This window comes from Anopheles merus, chromosome 2R (assembly GCF_017562075.2).
Source record: "Anopheles merus strain MAF chromosome 2R, AmerM5.1, whole genome shotgun sequence".
NCBI classification, from domain to species: Eukaryota; Metazoa; Arthropoda; class Insecta; order Diptera; family Culicidae; genus Anopheles; species Anopheles merus.
This window is the reverse complement of record NC_054082.1, coordinates 33,555,551-33,575,884: the sequence shown is the minus strand read 5'-3', so window position 1 is coordinate 33,575,884 and position 20,334 is coordinate 33,555,551. Positions and strand designations below refer to the sequence as shown.

Below are 20,334 nucleotides of genomic sequence, written 5' to 3'. Positions count from 1 at the left end.
TCCTTCGGAGCGAAAATTTGACCGAGTTTTTGAGGTTGTGTTTTCTGGTCAATATTACAGTACGGGAGCACACGAGGGCACGCAAGGAGGGGCCGCCAGTGCAAATCCCCTTCTCTTCAACCGAAGCCAGGTGAGCTGAATAGGAGAAAGATTCGGCACGGCCCTGGGTCGGGATTTTATGCCACCACGGAAGCTAAGCAAATAAAAACAAAACCCTAAGCGAACGTGTGAGCGGCAAGCAGCAGAGGAAAGTAAAAGAAGAAGAAAAACTAGTGTGATAGTCGTAACGTGCCTGTTTGCATGCCTCCATTGCCCCACACACCCAGTGCCCAGCGTCTGCTAAGCACTGTCGTTCGTTTATTTGTTTGCTATCGCTCCACACACACACACACACACACACACTCACCGTTTTTGCACCAAGCCTCCGAAGGGCTGAACCAAACCGAACCAAACACCCGACGCTGAATCGCGTAAGCACCGTGCCGTGCCCTTTTGCAGACGGCGCGGGAAACCATGGTGGTAGGATGGAAACGTGGCGGAAAATATACTTTATTTTTCATCACTTTTAAAAGCATTTTACCATTAAAGGCAAATTTGTTGCATGTTGCCATGGCGAAGCGTCCGAAGTTGTTTTCCATCGGTGTGCCTGTGGAATGAGTGAGTGTGTGTGTGTGTGTCTATGTGTGTTTTTCGCTTTCTCACTTTATCACTCCGTTGCTCGAGTTAAAAGAGAAGCGCCGAGTACCCGAACGCTTTCGATCGGCGAAAGTGCTGCCCGATGGGCGCAAAAACCCCCTTTTCACTTGGCCACATTGGCAGGCAGGCTATAATTTTTCATAAACACTAGGCCATTATTAACATACTATTAGCATAATCCATACGATCCGACCGAACGTGTACGGCCAAAAAAAGGGTGCACGTACGATAGGCGCCGCCAAGCGGCACGCCAAGCTCGCCCAGGGGTCCTCGTTCATTCATGGAAAATGAAAACGGGCCTCAGCGGGCAGCCACAAACGCGATTCGCGACCGGATGCACACCAATGCACTTTTCGCTAGGGCAGTTGGGCCCTGTTTCTGTGGCCTGATGCTACCCCTCACTCTATCCCGCTCTTAGCGTAAACGGCACCAAATGGGAAATGATGAAAATGTATCATTACGCTCACTTACCCGAAAGGCGGTAAGAGGGCAAGCCGGTGACGGTGATGGCATGACGTATTGATGGCCCAATTTCAGCACTTGCCACCGCACGCCGTAATCCGTACCCAGGAGCTGCTAGGAGCAGCAGCGACTGCAATGAGCAAGAACATTATGTGAAATATGGAAAAGGATTAAATTATTACCATTCCCCGCGAATGGTACGAAATGTTAACCTTCACGCAGATTGCATACGTTGCGGGCGCAGCACGGGTCGTTGCAGCCTTTTTTTTGCAGCGGGCAGCGTTGGCTACTTTGTGTTCCAATTTTGAGCGTAATAACTTTTGCAAAAAGCCGTGGGGCTAAAGTGTGTTAAAATAACACTGCACCAACACCAACACCAGCCCCCATCATCATCGACATCATGCTCATCATCGTTGGCGTTGCGATCGGTGCCTGCGGGAAGTCTGGACCAGCGGGCATGTAATTTAAAACGAATTAAGTGTGGTTCGGTGCTTATGAACGAGCTAAAACATTGTGTAAAAAACGGTTGCTAGGCTGCACGTACGAGGCACTGGCTACAGTTTGCAATTCAAACATAGCTGAATCGGAATGCAACTCAAACATATTTAAATGAATTAACCCAGGGATCTTCAAACTAGGGCTCTCTGCGGGCCCCATGCGCTACTCGATAGCCGTTAGTGTGGCCCACGATGACTTGGTAAAGTATAAAACAATACGATTATTATTATTTATTTAAAAAAATATTCTTTTTTCCTTTTTAAAACAAAACTCAAGCTTCGAAGAGATATAATTTATTCATATTTTTTAAAACGAAATTTTAACGTTTCATTAGCTAAAAGTAACGTCGAAATGGTCCTCTACAAAGTTATTTGCGAAGCAATGCAGCCCGCGAACTGAAAAGTTTGAAGACCCCTGAGTTAAACAACCAAATCTTATTGCTTTCACGTTTGGTTCTTTCACACTCAACTGTGTGCACAAGGATCCTTGTAGGGGAAGTGAAGACGGACAAATTCAGAAAAATGGTAAAAATCTTTTAAACAAATATAAATACAGCCACCGTGTCGAATTTAAGCTTTGGAAATACTCACGTACGCAACTTCAGCCAGTTAGGTGGACTTGTTTATAGATTCTTCAGCCCATTATTTAAAAAAATCAATCCTTGATTAGCTATAGGCTCTCTTATCTATTACCGAAAGATGTCGTATCAGTTCCACTTCTTTAATTTGATCGAACGCAGAAATGGTCCAAGACATGGCAAGACGTTTACGTTTTGTGCGGTGCATCATCAGCATGCCGTGCGAGTAACAGAATAATGCTTTTTCCAGTGGCTGGTTTAGCCATCTGGCTTCCTGTTGCTCTTACTTACTCTTAAGATTATTTGATGACATCTGCAAATCAACTATTAATTGTTGAAGGAAAATATCTCAAAATTCTCAATATTCATCCTACGCCATGACAGAGTATCGGTCCGTCTTACAGCTTTAGATCCGTTGTAGTCAAACTAGATCCACAAGCGATGATTTGTTTTGTTCTCAAATTTGACCATTTTGACAGAAATCATTCGAAAAATGGTCCTCAAATCTCTTGTCACAACTTCAGACTTGATGCTACATTTCTGAAATTATTTAATTATTGCTTTGTTCCAGTATCTAGGACAACTGTTCATCTTTCAGAGAAGAATGTTGTTGTGGTGTAGTGGCCTGGAGCGTTTTCGAGTTATTATATTTGCACTAGCTTGGTAGCTTGAGCTGCAAAAGGATACTTTGGATACTTGCTTTAATCTCATACGATGCTTTACAGCTCATTATGAGCAGACACAGCGTTTGTACTGCGCGTCTCGTCAAAGCTTTCAACGCACACTAATCATCATCCAGGTCCAGACTCAAACAGACCCCTTCAACTACAAAATCCACCACTCGAATCTCCACACCAGCCTCCAGTGTGCCGTTCCGTTGTGCCGCAGGGAACCGTCGTGATGTGATCAGCAGCAAGACCGCAAAACACGCAAATAGAACGACTTTTGACGAATGGAGCAAACAAGGTCACGGAGCGACGTTACTTCGTCATTTTCTTCCTGTGCCGGTGGCGTTATCGATATTAATTGCTCTTTGGAAATTTTCTCCCGAAACCGGCTGCGGCCACCACAGCACATCGGGCACGCAACAAGCTCGTAAGCGGATTGTAAGCCAACCCTGCGCCCGGCACTCAAGCACCTTTGCTCGATCAATCATAATTTGGCCACCATTATGGCTGGCTTTGGCCTCTCTTTCCCACCTGCGCCCAGTCACGCGTTGGCGCCCAGGTGTGCCGTCAGTTTCGTACTGTGATTGAAGAGCTGTTGCTGTTGCTCGATGGATCGCGTTCTGTTGCGGTTCGTCGCTCTGCCAGCTGCCCACTGCTGTGTTGCTTCTCCCTGTTGGGTCAAAGGTCGAATCGTTTTGTGGTTCTTCATCATTTGTCTCCGGTAAGCCCTCAAGAAGGACTTACATCATCCGGAGCTACACGAGACCACAGACGCTGCATGACGTTCTGAGTAACGTTGGCAAATTGCAAAAAAAAAAAAATATAAACCCTTCCATCCGATCCTTCGAACGGAAAGCAATCGCAGGTTGCTGCACATAATGCTGCTGTTTGCCTGTCAGATTAAACACGGAGCGCCATCCGGCCCACTCTGGCCGTCTGGCGCGGTACACTGCCCTGTCCTGTCAGCGCAGCGTCGGGTGTATCGCGTTCCTGCCGTTCGCTTGCCATCACGGTGCGTTTGACCGTTTAGCAAAACAAATCGCTCACCCCTCATTTCACTGTCAGACGGGTGACCCCGAGCAACCAGCAAACGCCCCGGCCATCAGCTCTGACATGCCGGCCGTCAAATGTGAGTTTATAATTTCTACCACCGACCCTTGATTAATTATTGTGTATGCAAACAAAACACCCGCACACGGCCAGCAACGATCAGTTCGTGCCAACAGTACAGTTCGGCACGTGAAGAATTTATTAATCAACGGCAGCACGTTCGACGGCGACGCGGTAAAAAAAAGATAATTTGCCCGCTTCAGCTGGGTGCTGTAATTGAAAAATAATTTCCACTTTTGCCAACCTGCCATTGAGGCGGTGTCTTAACGGTTCCTTCTTGTTTTTTTTGCCTCTTTGTTGCCCATTTGTGTGCCCTTTAGAGGGGGCTGTTTTGTGTTCCATGGTATTCCGTACCGCGCAACACATAATACATTGACCCGGTCGAAGCGTTCCCGCAATCCGAGTGCCGTTTGCGAGATTGGTTTGCGTTTGTTTGATTTACGCCACGACCCCGGCGCGCCCCTGTAACACCCTCACAAACCCCTTCTGTATGTACACACGCGCGCGCGCCGCGATAAGTGGCCCGGTCAGACCCGTCGGCCGGTTTCGTGTTGGGTTGGGTAGGAGCAACAACAAAAAAAAAACAACTGTGTGCTGAATTCAATTATCGTGCTCATAAATCACGTGTACAACTTTCGCACTGTTCAGTCGATAGCTGCCCCTTTTTTTTGTCCTCTCGCCCTTTTGATGAATCACTGGGGAATGGGGGGGTTGTGGAAGGATTGGAAAATTAAAACGAGATCAAGCTTGGCGCAATGTCCACACTTTTGGACTGCAGGAAGCGCGGGAACGAAAGAGAGGGGGGAAAAAACAGCAACACGGAGGGCTGCGGTGGCATTTGCAGCGATTAATAGTCCGTTCGATTCGATGGTTTACGTTGCCTCACAACCACTTAATGCAATTAAGCTCGTTATTTATTATCATGCTGATCGAAACGGCATCCATCCATCCGGGTGTGGGTTCGATGTTAAGTTTTTGTGTTTTTTTCTGTTTTTTTTGGGGGGGGGAGGGGATATGCTGTTCGTGTTTTACCCATTTGTTTGCAAACCTTCGTCAAAGTAGTGTCCGCGGCTCGATCGAGCGGTACCGATTGCCAATGCGGTTATTTTGAATTATTCCAATTAAATCTATTATGTGGTTCGTGTCGAAATTGGATTACGTTACAGGCATAATTCAGTTACGAACCGGTCCCGCGTGGCTTTCGCCCGTGTGGCTTGGAGGGCATTAAAACTGTCAAATGAACAAGCGCGTTAAATAAGTCTATTTATTGGAAGCGGTTATGACTCACACTCCTTTTCGCGCCCCCAGTTCACTGAGGGGAAACAGTGAGCTCAATGTTTTTTTTAATAACAGGTTGATCATAATATTACCGTTCTGCCGTTACTTCTTTCGCATAAATACAGTTAAATCCATACTGATGGGAAGGTTTCAACAAGAACATCGCCCGGCTACGCAAAAGCAGGTCAAGCAAACAATAACATTAATCGGTTTAATTGATCGCTGCTGTCCGTAACTCGGCCCTACACTATTAGGTAAACTAAAAAAACGTATTCCAACTTGTGCAAAGCATGGCCAACTTACTCCAAAGCACACACCAAACCATCAAACTAATAGATTTACCAGGCTCAGTTCTCCCCATGCATACGTTGGCCCTTTTCCAAATATGCCCGCGCCTACTGATGGTTGTGCCGGCGATGAGTTTCCTTCCAGTGGGAGCAGTATTCCAACTGTTTGGGTGGTTTCGCGTTTTTGTTTGTCTACAGGCAATGTTTCCTAAACACATACCAAAACAAAGCACACGCACACACACACCTCGTAGTAGCGTTGTGTGTAGAGCGCGCTGAATAAACTTCGCTGGGTGCCCTGGATGCCCCACGGGCGCTACATTAACTGCCGGCACTGGACACTGTGCATTGTTTGATCAGCTTGTTGCCGATGAGTTGTTGTTTGTGCTGCGCGTGTATGTGATTCACCTGAAAATAAACCCTCCCGCGAGTGGGCGCTGTTCGCAAAAAGCGAGTTGAACCCATCGACCGAAAACCATACGACACAGCGCAGGCACAAAACACAAATATTTTGCCTGCCCAGACGTAACGGAACGAGTCGGCTGGCTGCTGGTGCAGCATTACTTTATGTGCAGCACCCGTATGCATCCGAGCCAGCGAGCAGGCGAACGCAAACACACACGCACACGCTCCCGGAGCGATTGAAAGCGAGCTACGCCTAAGATAGGCCAGCGACTCCCGCCTAGCTCGGCGCACAGTTCTGTCATGTAAACATGACCTCGCGGCAGCAAATCATAACCACACTGGCCAGCTCGCAGCCCGCACACGCTTTGCCGGAATTGTGGCAGGATAGTAATTACGGGGGAGGGGGGGCGCTTGCCGGCCTCGGTGGCCAAACAATCCAGCAAGCGATTATTGTTCACGCTCGTTCACCAGCAACAAACCACGGGCTGGCACCGGCACTGCGATACTGCGTCCAACATTTTAGTTCCACTCCTCTTCCCATCCCAGTCACTCAATAATGCCATTCGCCAAAAACAGTGGAGGGCAATAGCGACAGTCCTTATTAAGCAGTCAGCATAATGAAACGCCCATAAATCACGCATTTATTATTTCATCTCCCACAGTCTCGCATCGAACTCATTGTCCCACTAATGTGTCCCACACACCCGCTATGTCTAGCTCCTCGTTCTCTCTAACTCTCTCTCTCTCTCTCTTTCTCTCTCCCACTGACACTCTAGGAGCTCGACTACGGTACGATCATGTGCTGGGCGGACAATGTGGTCGGCCAGCAGAAGGAACCGTGCGTGTTTCATCTGATTGCGGCCGGCAAGCCCGAGATGCCGTACAACTGTTCGCTCGTCAACCAGACGTCCGAGTCGCTGGAGGTCGACTGTGCCGAAGGTAATTATTTCACCATCATTTGTTTATCTCATCAGCTTCAGTTTATTGCACACACACATCCACACACATTATCGGAGCCACTCCCGCGTCCAAATCGAGTTATGTGTGGTCAATGGATTAACTGAACCTTTACCATCATCATCATCCGAACACGCGCGAGGATGTGGTTAGGTTGGTGGAATGTGTCCAGCCCGGAACGACAATACATCGAATCGGAATGGGGCTTGCACTGGCCACACCTCACAGCTCAGCTCGTCCGCCATGTCTTGAACGGTGTGGTCAAGCACTGAGGCGCACTGCTCCATTCGTCCCCATCAAGGGGAACCATCAGGAATGCATCAGGAATGATCAATCAGAAAACGATGATGTCGTTGTTGTTGATGGTGATGGTGCCGATGGTTGATGGCTCGATGTTTTACATTGATTCATTTATTTTGCACCGACCGGATGGGCAGTATGGACGGAAGCCATTCAATTAAGTCGCAATGGATATGTATGATGGACATGGCAGAGCGGACACGTCCATTGGCCTGCAGAGCAACACACTGAAAAGTACATCCCGGTTTTGCATGTTCACTTGTCGCATCGATCGTGTGTATGATGAGTGCGACTGCAAATTGTCTTTTCCATTACTAACGACGTAGCTCTGCGGGCTTTTCTTTTTTATTCTTTTCGCTCCAATGTAGTTTGTTGTGAAATAAATAAAACACGGCATTAAGCCGAAATGGCATGCTTGAAACATGTTGTTCCCTACCCACAATCAAACAAGCCGTCCTGACGACTTTCTTCCCAAATTCCTACCATTTTCTCGATTAACACGTCCCGTTAACACATGTTTTGCCCTTCGCGGTGAGAGCAAAGGTCAAACACATGCTTTCTTTGCCCCGGCCGGTAAGCTTTAACGGGCTCCGCCGAAGCGTTTTGCGAGCACGGGAATGGCTGAAGGGAATGGCCCCGTACCTATCGCACAGTGCCTTCTACTGTGGGACACTGAGGTTTTGCCGCACCAACCGATAACCGGGCCTCTACTAGTGGACATTACATTGGAATGAAAAAAACCTCGTACTATGCTGTCAAGGTCACAGGAGAAATTAACTTTAATCAATACGACACTCTCCTCCATTCGCACCACACAAACACACACACACGCTCATACACGCACATAATTAACCCGGCTTAGGTCACCGCCGACTCGAGCAACCTTAAACCAAGGTCGCGCGCAAAAAAATGCAAGGGAAACCACCTCTGCTTCGTCTCTACCTTCAACCAATAAAGGTACGACACACACACACACGCTATCCATGGATCCAGAAGGACTTTTATTACTTCCATCGCAAACCATGACCGTGGACCGGGGCATGATGGTGCCGTTGCTTGAACCATTGGAATTGGGGGGTCCAGCAGCAAATAACTTTGGTGAAGTGGCCGAGGTGTTGAAGTGCCACCAAACCACCGGCTACGAATTGTGGCCCGCTGGCCGATTACATTCGAATCCTTGTTGGCAGTGCGGTCGGCAGAACCCGGGGAGCGCCCGACGAAAGGCGGCAGACGATACATTGTGCGCACGCAACCAAAACGAAACTCCCGAGGCGTCGCTCGATCCACGAACGAGCGATAACGAACTCCGGTGTGGGATGGTGCGACACTCGTCCTTAACATGTGACCCCCACCCCCTCTCTCTATCTCTCTCTTTCTCTCTCTCTCTCTCTCTCTCTCTCTCTCTTGCTCTTTCACTTTCGGATGGCTGTGTAATGTTGGATCCAGCGATTAGATTTTTAGAACCTCCAGTCAATGTTTCCCCCGGCTGTAGGGAAGGAACGGACCAGAAAGCACATCAGTACAATTCTTAGAGCCACCAATGAAACTCACCAAAGGGGGGGGGGGGAAGGGAAGGGAAGCAAACGTGTTGAGCTTCGGTGCGTACCATTAGCGACCGAAGCCATCCATCACGACGAATGTCGATGGCGAGGAATTAACACCCGTTACTCCCAAGGGTGGCAACTCTTTCTCTTTATGGTTGCTACCTTTCGGATGGCGCACGCGTCCACCATTACGGGCAGTGTGGCCTTCTCCCCTCGAAAACTGACCGAGCCTGCTTCTTCACCTCATGCTTGCGCTAGCAATGTCCACCATTTCTCCCAACGGGGGGCAGGTGCCTAATGGTGCAATAAAACCGATTTCCTCGATTGATTGCCATGGCCTCCGTGGGTTTGGCGGAAAATTTCTTCGTACACACTTTTGCATACCCCGCGGTGAAGAGAGAGGGGGATGGGGGCTGGTAGGCAGCCTGGTCGGGGACACACATTAGCTTCCTGGTAATTGCTGTTGCCCGGGTGTAAACATGCAGGGGAATAAATGCCCAAACGATCCACTCGATATTGGAAACACGCAGACTCGAGTGGTGATTCAGTTCGCCGAAGCAATGTGCCACCAATCAGAGCGTTGTTTTCTGCTGAGCAGGTTATGGCAAAATTTTATAAATTCACTCCAAAAGCAATATTCAAGTATTAAAAAAAATCCAAAAATTTCAAATCGACGTTCAATGCAATTTTCCATTCTAAAAAGCTCTTCTGCTGTGAAAACGTTTTCTACTCATCGGTCTTTAAGCGTAACTTTTAACTAACTTTAAAAGTACTTGTCCCGTTACATCTGTCCTCCTGGGTAGCCAAATATTCTCTCACAAACATACACACTCATTGCTTGCTAAATTAAATTTTCACATTCCTTATCAGCCACCGGCATGGAAATGGGCGGCGTCCATTGCAGGGCAAGCAACACCCCAAAAACCCGAACCCTTCACGCGGCAAAAGGGTGCAGGTAAACGGGAAACGCTCGTCGTTCACAGCTCCTGGTACACTAGCTCTTGCTCCTGCTGCTGCTGCTGCTCCTGCACTGTAACCCTCATAAACTTTGCTCCAAACGTTCCTCAAATACCATTACCGACTTGTTACCCCCCACCGGCGACCAGCCCAGCCAAGTTGTCCACACGCACGCAAGAACCACCGTAAACTGTCATCCCCGCACCCATGGAAAAAGGTGGAGATGTGGTCAGGAGGAAGGTAAAGAAGAAAACCCAACCCACTCAAAGCAAAAAGCAAACCAACACCGAAAAGCAGCGCCAGAAACCTCAACCGGCTAAATGATGGCGGCACATCATTAAAGTGGTTCAAAGTTCTTGGCCGCTGCTGCTGCTGCTGGTCTTGACGTTGCCATACCTGTGAACTACCTGAACTTTTCATCCACCTCGAAATACGTTCCAAGGAAGTGAACGAATCTTTAAGCGATCCCAGACATGATGTTTGTCTTCCACCGGTGCTTCTTCGCTTCGCCTTCCTATCATGTTCCTGACTCACTCCCCAAACCAATGCAAAGTCGGGCTGATTCACAAGTGCAGCACACAGCACAGCACAGCACAAGAAAGGAGCCCGGATAGAGCCCTGGGGCTGCTGTATGAAAAAAAAAAAACTATGGCTCTCCCCACAAGTGCTCGGGGGCGCACACCGCACTGTGCGAATTTCTCATTCAAACGTCGCATCTCATGACAGTTTTAATTTACTGTAAAGTCATCGAATTACCACAAACTCTTTAGAGCGCTCTCATCCACCCACTGAGGATGGCTGAAGGATGCGACGTTGCCCCCTACTGCGTTCCCTTGTTTGCGGGGTGGTTTTGTTGTGCGCTGGAATTCAACAAATAAAATTAACGTCTAGAATGCCACCAAGTCGAACCTTCGCCCTTCCTCGCTGCACAGCAGCCATTTTGTTACGAGTTTAGAGCAACGATACCCAATGCACACAAGCACGATACTCAGCTGTTTCAGTGGTAAGCGGTGCGCTTGCTGGACGGTTCGTTTAATGTCGTACCAAGAGAAAAGAAAAGAGAAAAGGGAAACCAAATAAGCAACGTGCAAGACGAGTAAACGGATTATTTCCTTTTTTAATTAAGGGGACAGTACTGTGTTGAGTATACGTGTATGTGTTTTACGTGTGTATGAAATGAGAGACATTTACCCCAACATAAACACCATTTTCGTAACCCAGGAGTGAAAACAATTATTTCTAATAATCATAAACATCGTCATCTAGGTAATAAGTTATTGATTATTGTAAGAGATGCATGTAGACATGTGCTTAAGTTCTACCTTCGATTGTTACCAATTCCTACTCAGTTTTCGCGACAAAATTGTTGGAGTACATCTTTTGCCGACACTGTTTCACTGTTCGGTCCGTTGCATCGACTTCCCAGCCAAGCGCACGCGGCGATGTAGCCACATTTTTCCTTAGTCTTCATCTTCAGCTTGCTTTGGAGCTTCTTGTCGCACAGGGTCGTCGGCCATTCGGAACCGGGCTTTCTGTCGATGCTCCGATTGTTGTCTTATAGTGACAAGATGTTGTAGCTGCAAGAAACAGGCTTACAAAACGTCCACAAACTGCCGCACAGAGTCCGTTTTAGACTCCACGGAGTGTCGTCTTTGATCGCTTTGACGCTTCTGAATGAATTGGGCCCAATGTTTTGGCTATCGCGATGTTCATACATGTCGGCACATACATTTTCGCTGCTAATTTATGGGTTTACTATTATTTAAATCACAATTAACATTTCAGTGCGGGCGAAGGTACACCCATGACAACAAAATTGTTTATTTTTGTTTGCATGCAAATTATGTTATATATAGTTTTATTTAATATTTAACATTAATTTTGTATTATATCATTTGTTTTTTTTTAATTTTACAAATTCCCCCAAACCACTCCAGCAAAGACTTATTTGTTTGGTTGCATACTTTTAACAACTGATGGTGATCGGTGTGGTAACACAATTTTAGAATTGGCTGTAACTTCTTTAGATAATCCTATAAATATGATGATCAATTTCATAGCTTTTTGTGCCTTTTTTGTATGCTTAAACCAAATTAAAAACATTTTAACTTTCAAATCACACCAGTGAACAAAACCCAGTACAGCTGATCCATTGTAAACTCCATACATATTGAATCAGCTCTCTAGCTGTACACGCTATTTGGGTCGTGGAGACGGATTCGAAATGGAACAAAAACATAAACAAGCACGATAACATTGTATCACATGGTTGAGTGGAAAAAAAAGAAAAGCAAGCAAAAAACGCTCAAATGTACTCCCGCATCTAAATGTATTTGCATTGCACTTTTTGTACGATTCGAAGGGAAAAAAACGGTTAGCTCCGGTTCATTGTTGCAAATCCTGTACTCAATCGCGGGCCATTATGCGGGCTACAACAACATTGTTACAGATACCGTCACAATAATCCGTCCGACCCGAAGCAGCTGGCTGTTTGCATGCACCATGGGCGTACATGGGAGTGCAGCGAGGGAAAGCAACATAACAGTGCCCTCACGAGTCAACCGTTTGTCCCCTTTTTTGATTCACTTGCGCGGGCGAGCAAATTGATACGTTACAAAACAGAACCTCAAAATGACAGCTCATCACAAAAACACACACGTAGTGCGGTTGTTCATGCGGCTAGCGGTGTGCCCGGAGCAACGGATTTATTGAATTGACCGGCACGGCCTGGGGGCGACAAACAAGTAGGAAAAATAGCTTTTTACAGCCGAATGATACGAACCATTTCATTTGGTCATTAAATTCATTTCCAACTAGCAGCTTTTTTTTTCGATACGCCCAATCTCCTATTCCAGGGATTACGTACAAGCCTGAAGTACCTTCTCTCGGCCAGAATGCATCAGTTTCTATTACAATAAAGACAAGCTTGGTTTTAGCGGAGCGAAACACATTTTGCGAGCTTATTTTGTAGCTTAACTATTGCCACGAGCAACAGAATTTTCTCAACTCGAAAAAGTCCGCGAGAAATATAACACAAAAGCTCTTTTAACACTTTATTACACCGAAAGGGAGGTTAAAAAATTACCCCTGCCCCCGGGGCTTTAATACGCGATAAAAAGGGCGCTTTTTCTGCTGTAGTGGTGTGAGCTCGGAATCCTATCCGATTCCGATTCCGTGTTCGGAATCAATTCTGGAGCCGATTCTGATGCTGGAATCGATGCCGATTCCGGAGCCGATTCCGGAGTTGGTTTCGGAGCCGATTCCGGAGTTGAATCCGGAGCCGACACCGGAATCGATACCGGAGCCGACACCGGAATTTGACGGAGTCGACTCCGGAATCGATTCCAGGATCGGAATCGGCTCCGGAATATGAACTTGACTCCAGAAATGGAATGGTTTGAATTGAAATAAGAAGTGTGGGAAGCGAAATAAGTCCGCGAATCTCCATGTGAATAGATCATTTACAAGTAAATTTTGATTCTTTGTAGCTATCAACACATAGCATCATTGGACCCAAACGCCTATTACTATGAAGATGCCGAAACCGACTCCGTTTCGAAACCATTTCTGATTTCGGAGTCAATTCCGATGTCGCAACCGATTTTGATTCCGGAGCTAATTCCGGAACCGATTTCGATTCCGGAGCTGATTCTGATTCCAGAACCAATTCCGATTCCGGAACCGATTGCGGAACCATTTCCGGAACAATTCCGATTCCGGAACCAATTTCGGAGCCGATTCCGGATCCAATTCCGGAGCCGATTCCGAAGTTGATTCCGGAGCCGATACCGAAATTGGTTGCGGAATCGATTCCGGAAACTGATTTACCTACTATCCGGAATCGATTCCATAAAATTTCGGAGCTAGCCGTAATCGATTCCGACGAAATCTTCATTTTTCCCATCACTATTCTGCTGATGTTCCTTAAGTTCCCTTTTCTCTCGTTCCCGTTCGAGCCGACGGTCGATGTCCCTTTTCCTCGTGCCCTGTTATCTAATTACACGCTATTAGCGCCCTCTATCTGCCAAATTCTACTGATCGATCAAATGGACCGTTTGATTCTTATCAACATTAACCGGACCAGATAATTGTTCAAGAGGCTTTCATCCTTCCGGACCGAAGCTCCAGATTGCTTCCTTTTTATTCTCATCCTATTGTATTTCTCCATTTCTCACTTCCCCCAGGCTTCGACGGTGGCCAACGGCAGTGGTTTGTGATGGAAATCTACGACCTGCAGTCGCACGCCCTGCTCGCCAACGTGTCCTCCAAGCTGCCAATCTTCACCGTGAACGGGCTGGACGCCGGGCTGCTGCTCAAGATCGTCATCTACGCCACGAACATGCGCGGCCGCAGCGAACCTATCCTGCTGCAGGCGTACACCCTCAAGGCGGCAGAAAAGCAGACAGGTAAGAGCGACTGCTCCGATGGTTGATTCAGGCCGTCATGCATTGTAGCAAAAGCACTTGAGCGGTTTATAGCCGTGGACAGCAAAGCAAGTATCTAACTAGCTTGGCTAGAGCGCATCTAAATGCGATTAGTTAGCTAAAACAAAACAACACACAAACACTAAATCTTGATTGGATAACATGCAACGGGATAACGATGGCGCTCACCGGGCAAATACATCATCATACAACCATCAGGTGTCGAGCTCAACTGAAACGCTGTGGATTTTTGTTCACTCGGCTTGTGTGGCATATATATGCACACAAGAGCATTGTTTGCGCACACTGGGACAAGAGATAAGTTTCTTTTCTTCTGTTAAATGTGGAGTAGCTCACGTTGTTCGCGACGTGGTTTCATACCTTGAGAACATTCGCGCACTACGTGGCATAGGCAATCTCTTACCTGGCTGCTCAACTACAATTTCAAAATTTCCCAACGATATCTCTGATCCATCTGGCACTGGAGCACAACACGCACCAGCGTAAGTGGATGGTACCGGCTCGAACAGACAGCTCATTAACACTTCCGCTAACAGACGTAGTTGCTGCCGGGTATTGCGTTTGAACAGTGAAGAAATTATACACTGGGAAAACTGGAGTTTTCCCTGGATGAAGTTGAGAGCGTGAGAAAGTAAGAGGATTGATAGCACAGGCACACACACACGCGCGCGTGATAGTGCAGATGGTTTGCACTTGCTCGAGACAACAACGCTCGGCTGGACAACTACCCAGCGACGGGGTAGTTGTAAAGAGTGGTTTAATCTTAATTAATACCATTATACTGTAATAGATTTAATCCCTAGCGGAAGCTTTAAAAAGGTTTTAATGGTGAGCCATTGGGAGGATTTTGCGTCCACGCGTCCAGGTGCTGGTCCGAAAACTCCATAGCGAATATTTTGCCGAGCAAGAGAATATTTTGCCGCGGATCCGGGTTTCTAGTTTGTACAGCTTCAAAGCGCTCCCTGTAGAGTGTTCGCTTAGCCGTGGACAATGGTGCTGAGAAGTAGATTATATCTTAAGCTGGAATGGTAAATAAGCTGCCCCTATTGTTTCTAGTCCACACCCAGCAAAAGCTGCCTCTGGTGGGTGTGTAAACCGGCAGCGTTTGTGGGAAGCTTTGGCGAAATATAGTTGCATGAATAGTACAGTATAGAATATAGTATAGTCCTAATGAATTAAGCCCTGGAGAGAAAGTGATGCATCGCAGTTCCGTGAATGAGTTATATTGGCCAATGCATTAGTTTCTATTCTCGAAGCATTGCATGGTTATCTATTGGTTGAACACAGATCGGTAACAGTGTCCTTGCAATTTCGAAACAAATTAAAATGCTTTCCCTGCTATGGAAAATTTTGAGCCCACATTAATCGCATAGTAACGGGCACCTCCAACTGGCAATACTTTCGGGCATAAAATGTCTGCCCTTAAAAACAGTTCTCTTGTAAGCGGCCCGTCACTATCCTATCGTCCTGCTTAAAAACTTTACCCTACTGGAGTTACAAAAACCGCAGGCGTAAAAACTCCGTCCAAACAAAGGACAATCCTAGCCTTAACGCTTTAGTGTACCAAAGGGCTAGTCGCAGCAAACCATCGGGGTATACCACAATCATTGTCTCATCTCGGCAGGAGCTTGATTTTTTTCCTTGTACACCCTTGATTGCATTGCAAAACACTGCCAGTGATGGTGCAGCGAACGAAAGGGAGCAGGCCGTCTCATCGACTCTTAACCCTCCAAACCCTAATCCCCGAACACTGCTACACCATCCCGAAATCTATGTTTGCAATAACATTGAACCTATGTTGATCAAACGAACGCATGCGGAGAGAGGGTATGTGTGGCATTGGGAAAGCAAAGAAAACCAAACAAAAACACTGCACATTTGACAGAGTAGCTCATTAAACACGTACACGGCTGTACGCTAGCCACATTCAGCATATCTAGAACATCATTAAATGTATCCTCAACCACACACACAAACTCTCTCACACACACACGCACCGACTAACCCGTCTGCCAGCTGGGTGCACACTTCAAACGCACTGCAGTTAGCGATATACTCTGCCAAACCAAACAACCAACCTGAGGTGGCACACACGCACACGCCTACACGACCGCGCGCACACACACACGCACCCAAACTGCTTCAGATAAATAAACAAAAAATCACATTATCTCACCCGGTACGCTCGCAAGCGCGGTGAATCGATTGCTAATCAAATAAACGGATAATTATAATTCGCCAAATATGTATACGCTTTCAACCAACCACCTCCCCCCTCCCCCTGCCACCACCCACCAAAGCGCGATTCAATAGCCGATTCCGTTTCCATGCTCTCAGGTTTGCTAGGAGCGCTAATATGTGCGCAAATCTGCTCGTGCGCTGGATTGTGGGTTCAAACGCGACCTCCGCAGGCCCATTGCGTGGGGTGGTAGCGAGCCATAAGCCGCCAGTTTTTGGCTGACGCCTACCATCACAACCAAATTCCCATTTCTCTTCATCTCTCTCTCTCTTTCTCTCGCTTCCCACCGTTGCCAAGTTGGCCGAAATGAAATAGTTGAATAATCCGAATTATTTATTATTAGCAGCAGTGATTAATTATTCAATAATTCGGTAAAATAAAATGTCTCGGGTGCGGCACCGCTTGCGTCATGCCACCAGCCCCGCCTGCCAGTGCTGGTAGGAACATGAACGTGTTTCGAGCGGGTTAAATTATTTAACTTCGTTACTAAAGTACATTCGCGGGTAAAGTGTTTTTTTTCTTTCTTTTGTTTTTGTTCCCTCCGTTTAATTACGCCATGTCGATTTTTTGGTTTATGTTATGTTTTCTTTTTTTATGGCGTAAGGGCATACTGTAGCATGTTGTGTGTGTGTGCTGGATCATTTTTTGCGCAACCTATAGTACACCTTTTCTGTTCGCGCTCCGGGTCGAAACTACAAACCCCAAAGATTTTATTTTTCTTTCTCAATTTTTCATCGCACCCGTTGGCTAAAGCTTAAGCACTAACCGGAGCGGGGGGAAAGTGGTACCGTTCGGTCATAAATAATACGCAACTCACCCATCCCACACACACACACACACAGACATATTTACAATATTGCGATCCGTTCGACCGCGTACTGCGGAATATGATTTCCCAACCAGCCCGACCCTTAACGTACTATTGACACGAATCCGCCCGTCTGGGTACCGGGCAGCAATAGCAGCAGCAGCGCGATTTCCATCTCCCATTAGTGCCGAAACCGAAAACAGAACAAAACACAAACCAAAAAAAAAATAACAACAACGAACAATGGCACCGGCACAGTGCTGGGTAAATTATGATCCCGGAGCGATTGCGAAGGCATCCTTACAGGGCGGTTAAGGGAGTGGAAAGGCAACATGGCTCCCAACCACGGGTTGTAGGTACTCGCTTCTGTATGGTATCGAAACGGTTCTTAAGCTTTCGATCGGGTTGAATGATGATCGAAGCGAACCCGCGACGAGAGTGGCGCGTACAAACGGGACGCTTTTAATAGTACTAATAATAGTACGATAGCGCATGACAACCTCCCCCTTCTCCTCCCCCTGTACACGCTAAGCCCTGTAAATTTATTGAAACTTAATCAGATTACGCCTCTATCGCAGCAATCGGAGTAATGCGCCAATATTGCGTTTCGCTGTTTATCGATGTTTTATCCCCCTACCATTTCCCCGATGGCGTCACGCAAAGTCGCTGTCAGTTTAATGAGCCACAAAAAATAACTCAACGCCGTACACGAACAACAAGAAAGAGAGCAAATGAGAGAGAGAGAGAGAGAGAGAGAGAGAGAGAGAAAGAGAGAGAGAGAGAGAGAGAGAGAAAGAGGAAGCTTCGGTGTGCAAATCCCTTATCACAATGGCCCCACACAAACGCACTCATAATGGCGGGTCATTTGGTTACCGAGGAAAACGCGGGACAGCACGCGTCCCGATTTTACCAGCACAAACGTACAGCTTAATAAATGTATTCATGCGTCGTCCTGTGCCTTGGCCCCGGGGCCCCGTGGGTAACCGGGGTTTTATCAACCGATCAGCAACCGATACCGCTGCTTTCGGTCATTTGACGGGGGTTCCTTATTGGCACACGTGGGTTCTAGCTCCACCGGGATAACGGGTGGACCGCAAAGCCCACACACGGGAGCACTGGGGCATCAGAAATAGATATAATTTTGAAAAATTTATTTCATTACACTCCGCTCGGAAAATGTGGCTTTGATAAGCGTCGATGTTGTGACATTTCAAACCTCAAAGCACCGATAAATGTCGCCCTTGCTGGTGGGAAGAGATTTTAGCCTGTGGTTGGCAAATTATCAACCTCGCAACAATTCGACAACGCGCGCAATTTTAGGCCCTTGCGTTACGTTGGCTTTATGTACCAGGCGAAGGTAAGGCAAATTTTGTCTTTTTTTTTTTCAATAACAGATGGCACAAAAAGTGTATACACAATTTGCTAAACAAATTGCTTGTAACTCTTTTGTGTAGCATACGCTATAAAGTTTCTTTGAATTGCCGTACACGCTCGTGAGTGTATCGTATCTAAGCATGGATTCTTCCTTCCCTGAAAATACGATTCGGGGAACAAGTTCCTGCAGACAGGCACAATGAAATGAAATACACGCGCTTTTGAAGCGCCATCCTTTTGGTGCTTGAGAGACCCATCCTCTGGCCTTCCAGCGACTTTTAATTCCTTTCCCGGAAATCGGTTGTTTGGAAGGAAGGGCTCTTTCCTTAATAGAAAATTAAGCTGACGGATCCTTTCCTTATAAGAATCGTACAACGTTTTCACGATGCGCCGAACCTCGTTGCGGCTGATGGGGCTTTTTTAAAGGTACATTTAAATCAACTTGCCTTTTAGCCAGTGCAGATCTGACTTAGCTTTAATGGAACACATTTACTAATCATCTACTGAATCCATTTTCTCTCTGTATCACACACTCTCTCTTTCTCCATCGTTTCATAGTTTACTTTCGATAACCTCTTCATTAAACCGAAACCACTCACGATCGGTTACATCACTGCCAAAGTGCGGCGCTGTACAGAAAAAAAAAGTTAAACAAATTGAGCTCGGGCTCGTTTCGAGATGCAAATTATTCTCTCTTTTTATTCGACTGTTTTGCGTTTAGTTTTTTTTTTCTCCCTTTTTAACAACATCGCAGCCATTCCAATGCACACGGACACCGCACTTCTGTTTCGTGGCAATCGAATTTGGGTGCCATAAATGCGCCCGGCAGTTGTTAGCAAAGGCAGGCAGGCAACAGCAAACAAAAAAGCAAGGCACACACACTCTACCATAAGCTCCTGCCATAAAATTTATATTCACTCTCGCGCTGAATTAGGTGCAAATTTAGTGGACTATTTTTTTAATGACCGCCCGCTTTTCCGATCGTTTGGGCATCGGCGAACGGTACACAAAAAAACACCACGCGCTCGTTCACACACACCGCTTCTCAAGTACACCTTCACCCGCAGCGAATTGAACGACCTGCGAGTTTGCTGGGAATGGGTGGTTTGTATTTTTTCGTTTTTTTTTGTTCTCTGTCTCAACTGAATTTGGACTTTTATTCTCCATTTTATACGTTTCGTCTGACATTTCTCGATGAACCGAATAAAACCATTCACCAGCGCCGTTTGAAACCATTGAGCGTAAGCGAGGAAATGAACGCAAAAAAAGGTGAAACGCAAAAGATAAAGCTTTTCCGTTGGCAATATAGAGTAAAAAAAAAACCTCCCCGCGCCACAAACGCTTCGGATGACACGGTTTCGATAACGAACCAAGCAAGGCACGAGCCCAAATGGTGGCGCGCCCTGGAGAGGCGGCCGGGCGAAAACAAACGATAAAACGACAAACGGATAACGATCCGTTATTGGGGAAGTTAAAATTTTATTTCATTTATCGTTCTCACTTCTACGCGGGACGCGAAATATGGATCAATTTTAAAAACGACCGCACGCCCTGTGAAGGACTCCGAGCGAAGGCAAACAACAACAAAATGACGACAACAATACCCCCAAACAACAAAAATAGACACCCGAGCAGACACGTGAAAATAATGGCTTCCCACAGGACGGCTGCCGGAAAGACAGCCAAAACAAATGGAACGGCAATCAATTTTTCTCCCCCTTGAGTTTCG

At 46.7% G+C, this 20,334-nt stretch overlaps 1 protein-coding gene across 8 annotated transcripts in view; it reads left to right on the top strand.

Annotated features, from left to right (window-relative positions):
• Positions 1-20,334, top strand: part of LOC121587995 (hemicentin-1) — a 188,369-nt gene that overhangs the window by 142,153 nt on the left and 25,882 nt on the right. For all 8 annotated transcript variants that reach the window (XM_041905427.1, XM_041905431.1, XM_041905428.1 and 5 more), the window contains exons 13-14: positions 6,758-6,920; positions 13,924-14,145. In XM_041905427.1, the coding sequence (XP_041761361.1) occupies positions 6,758-6,920; positions 13,924-14,145 (385 nt within the window). The remainder of the gene's footprint in view (positions 1-6,757; positions 6,921-13,923; positions 14,146-20,334) is intronic.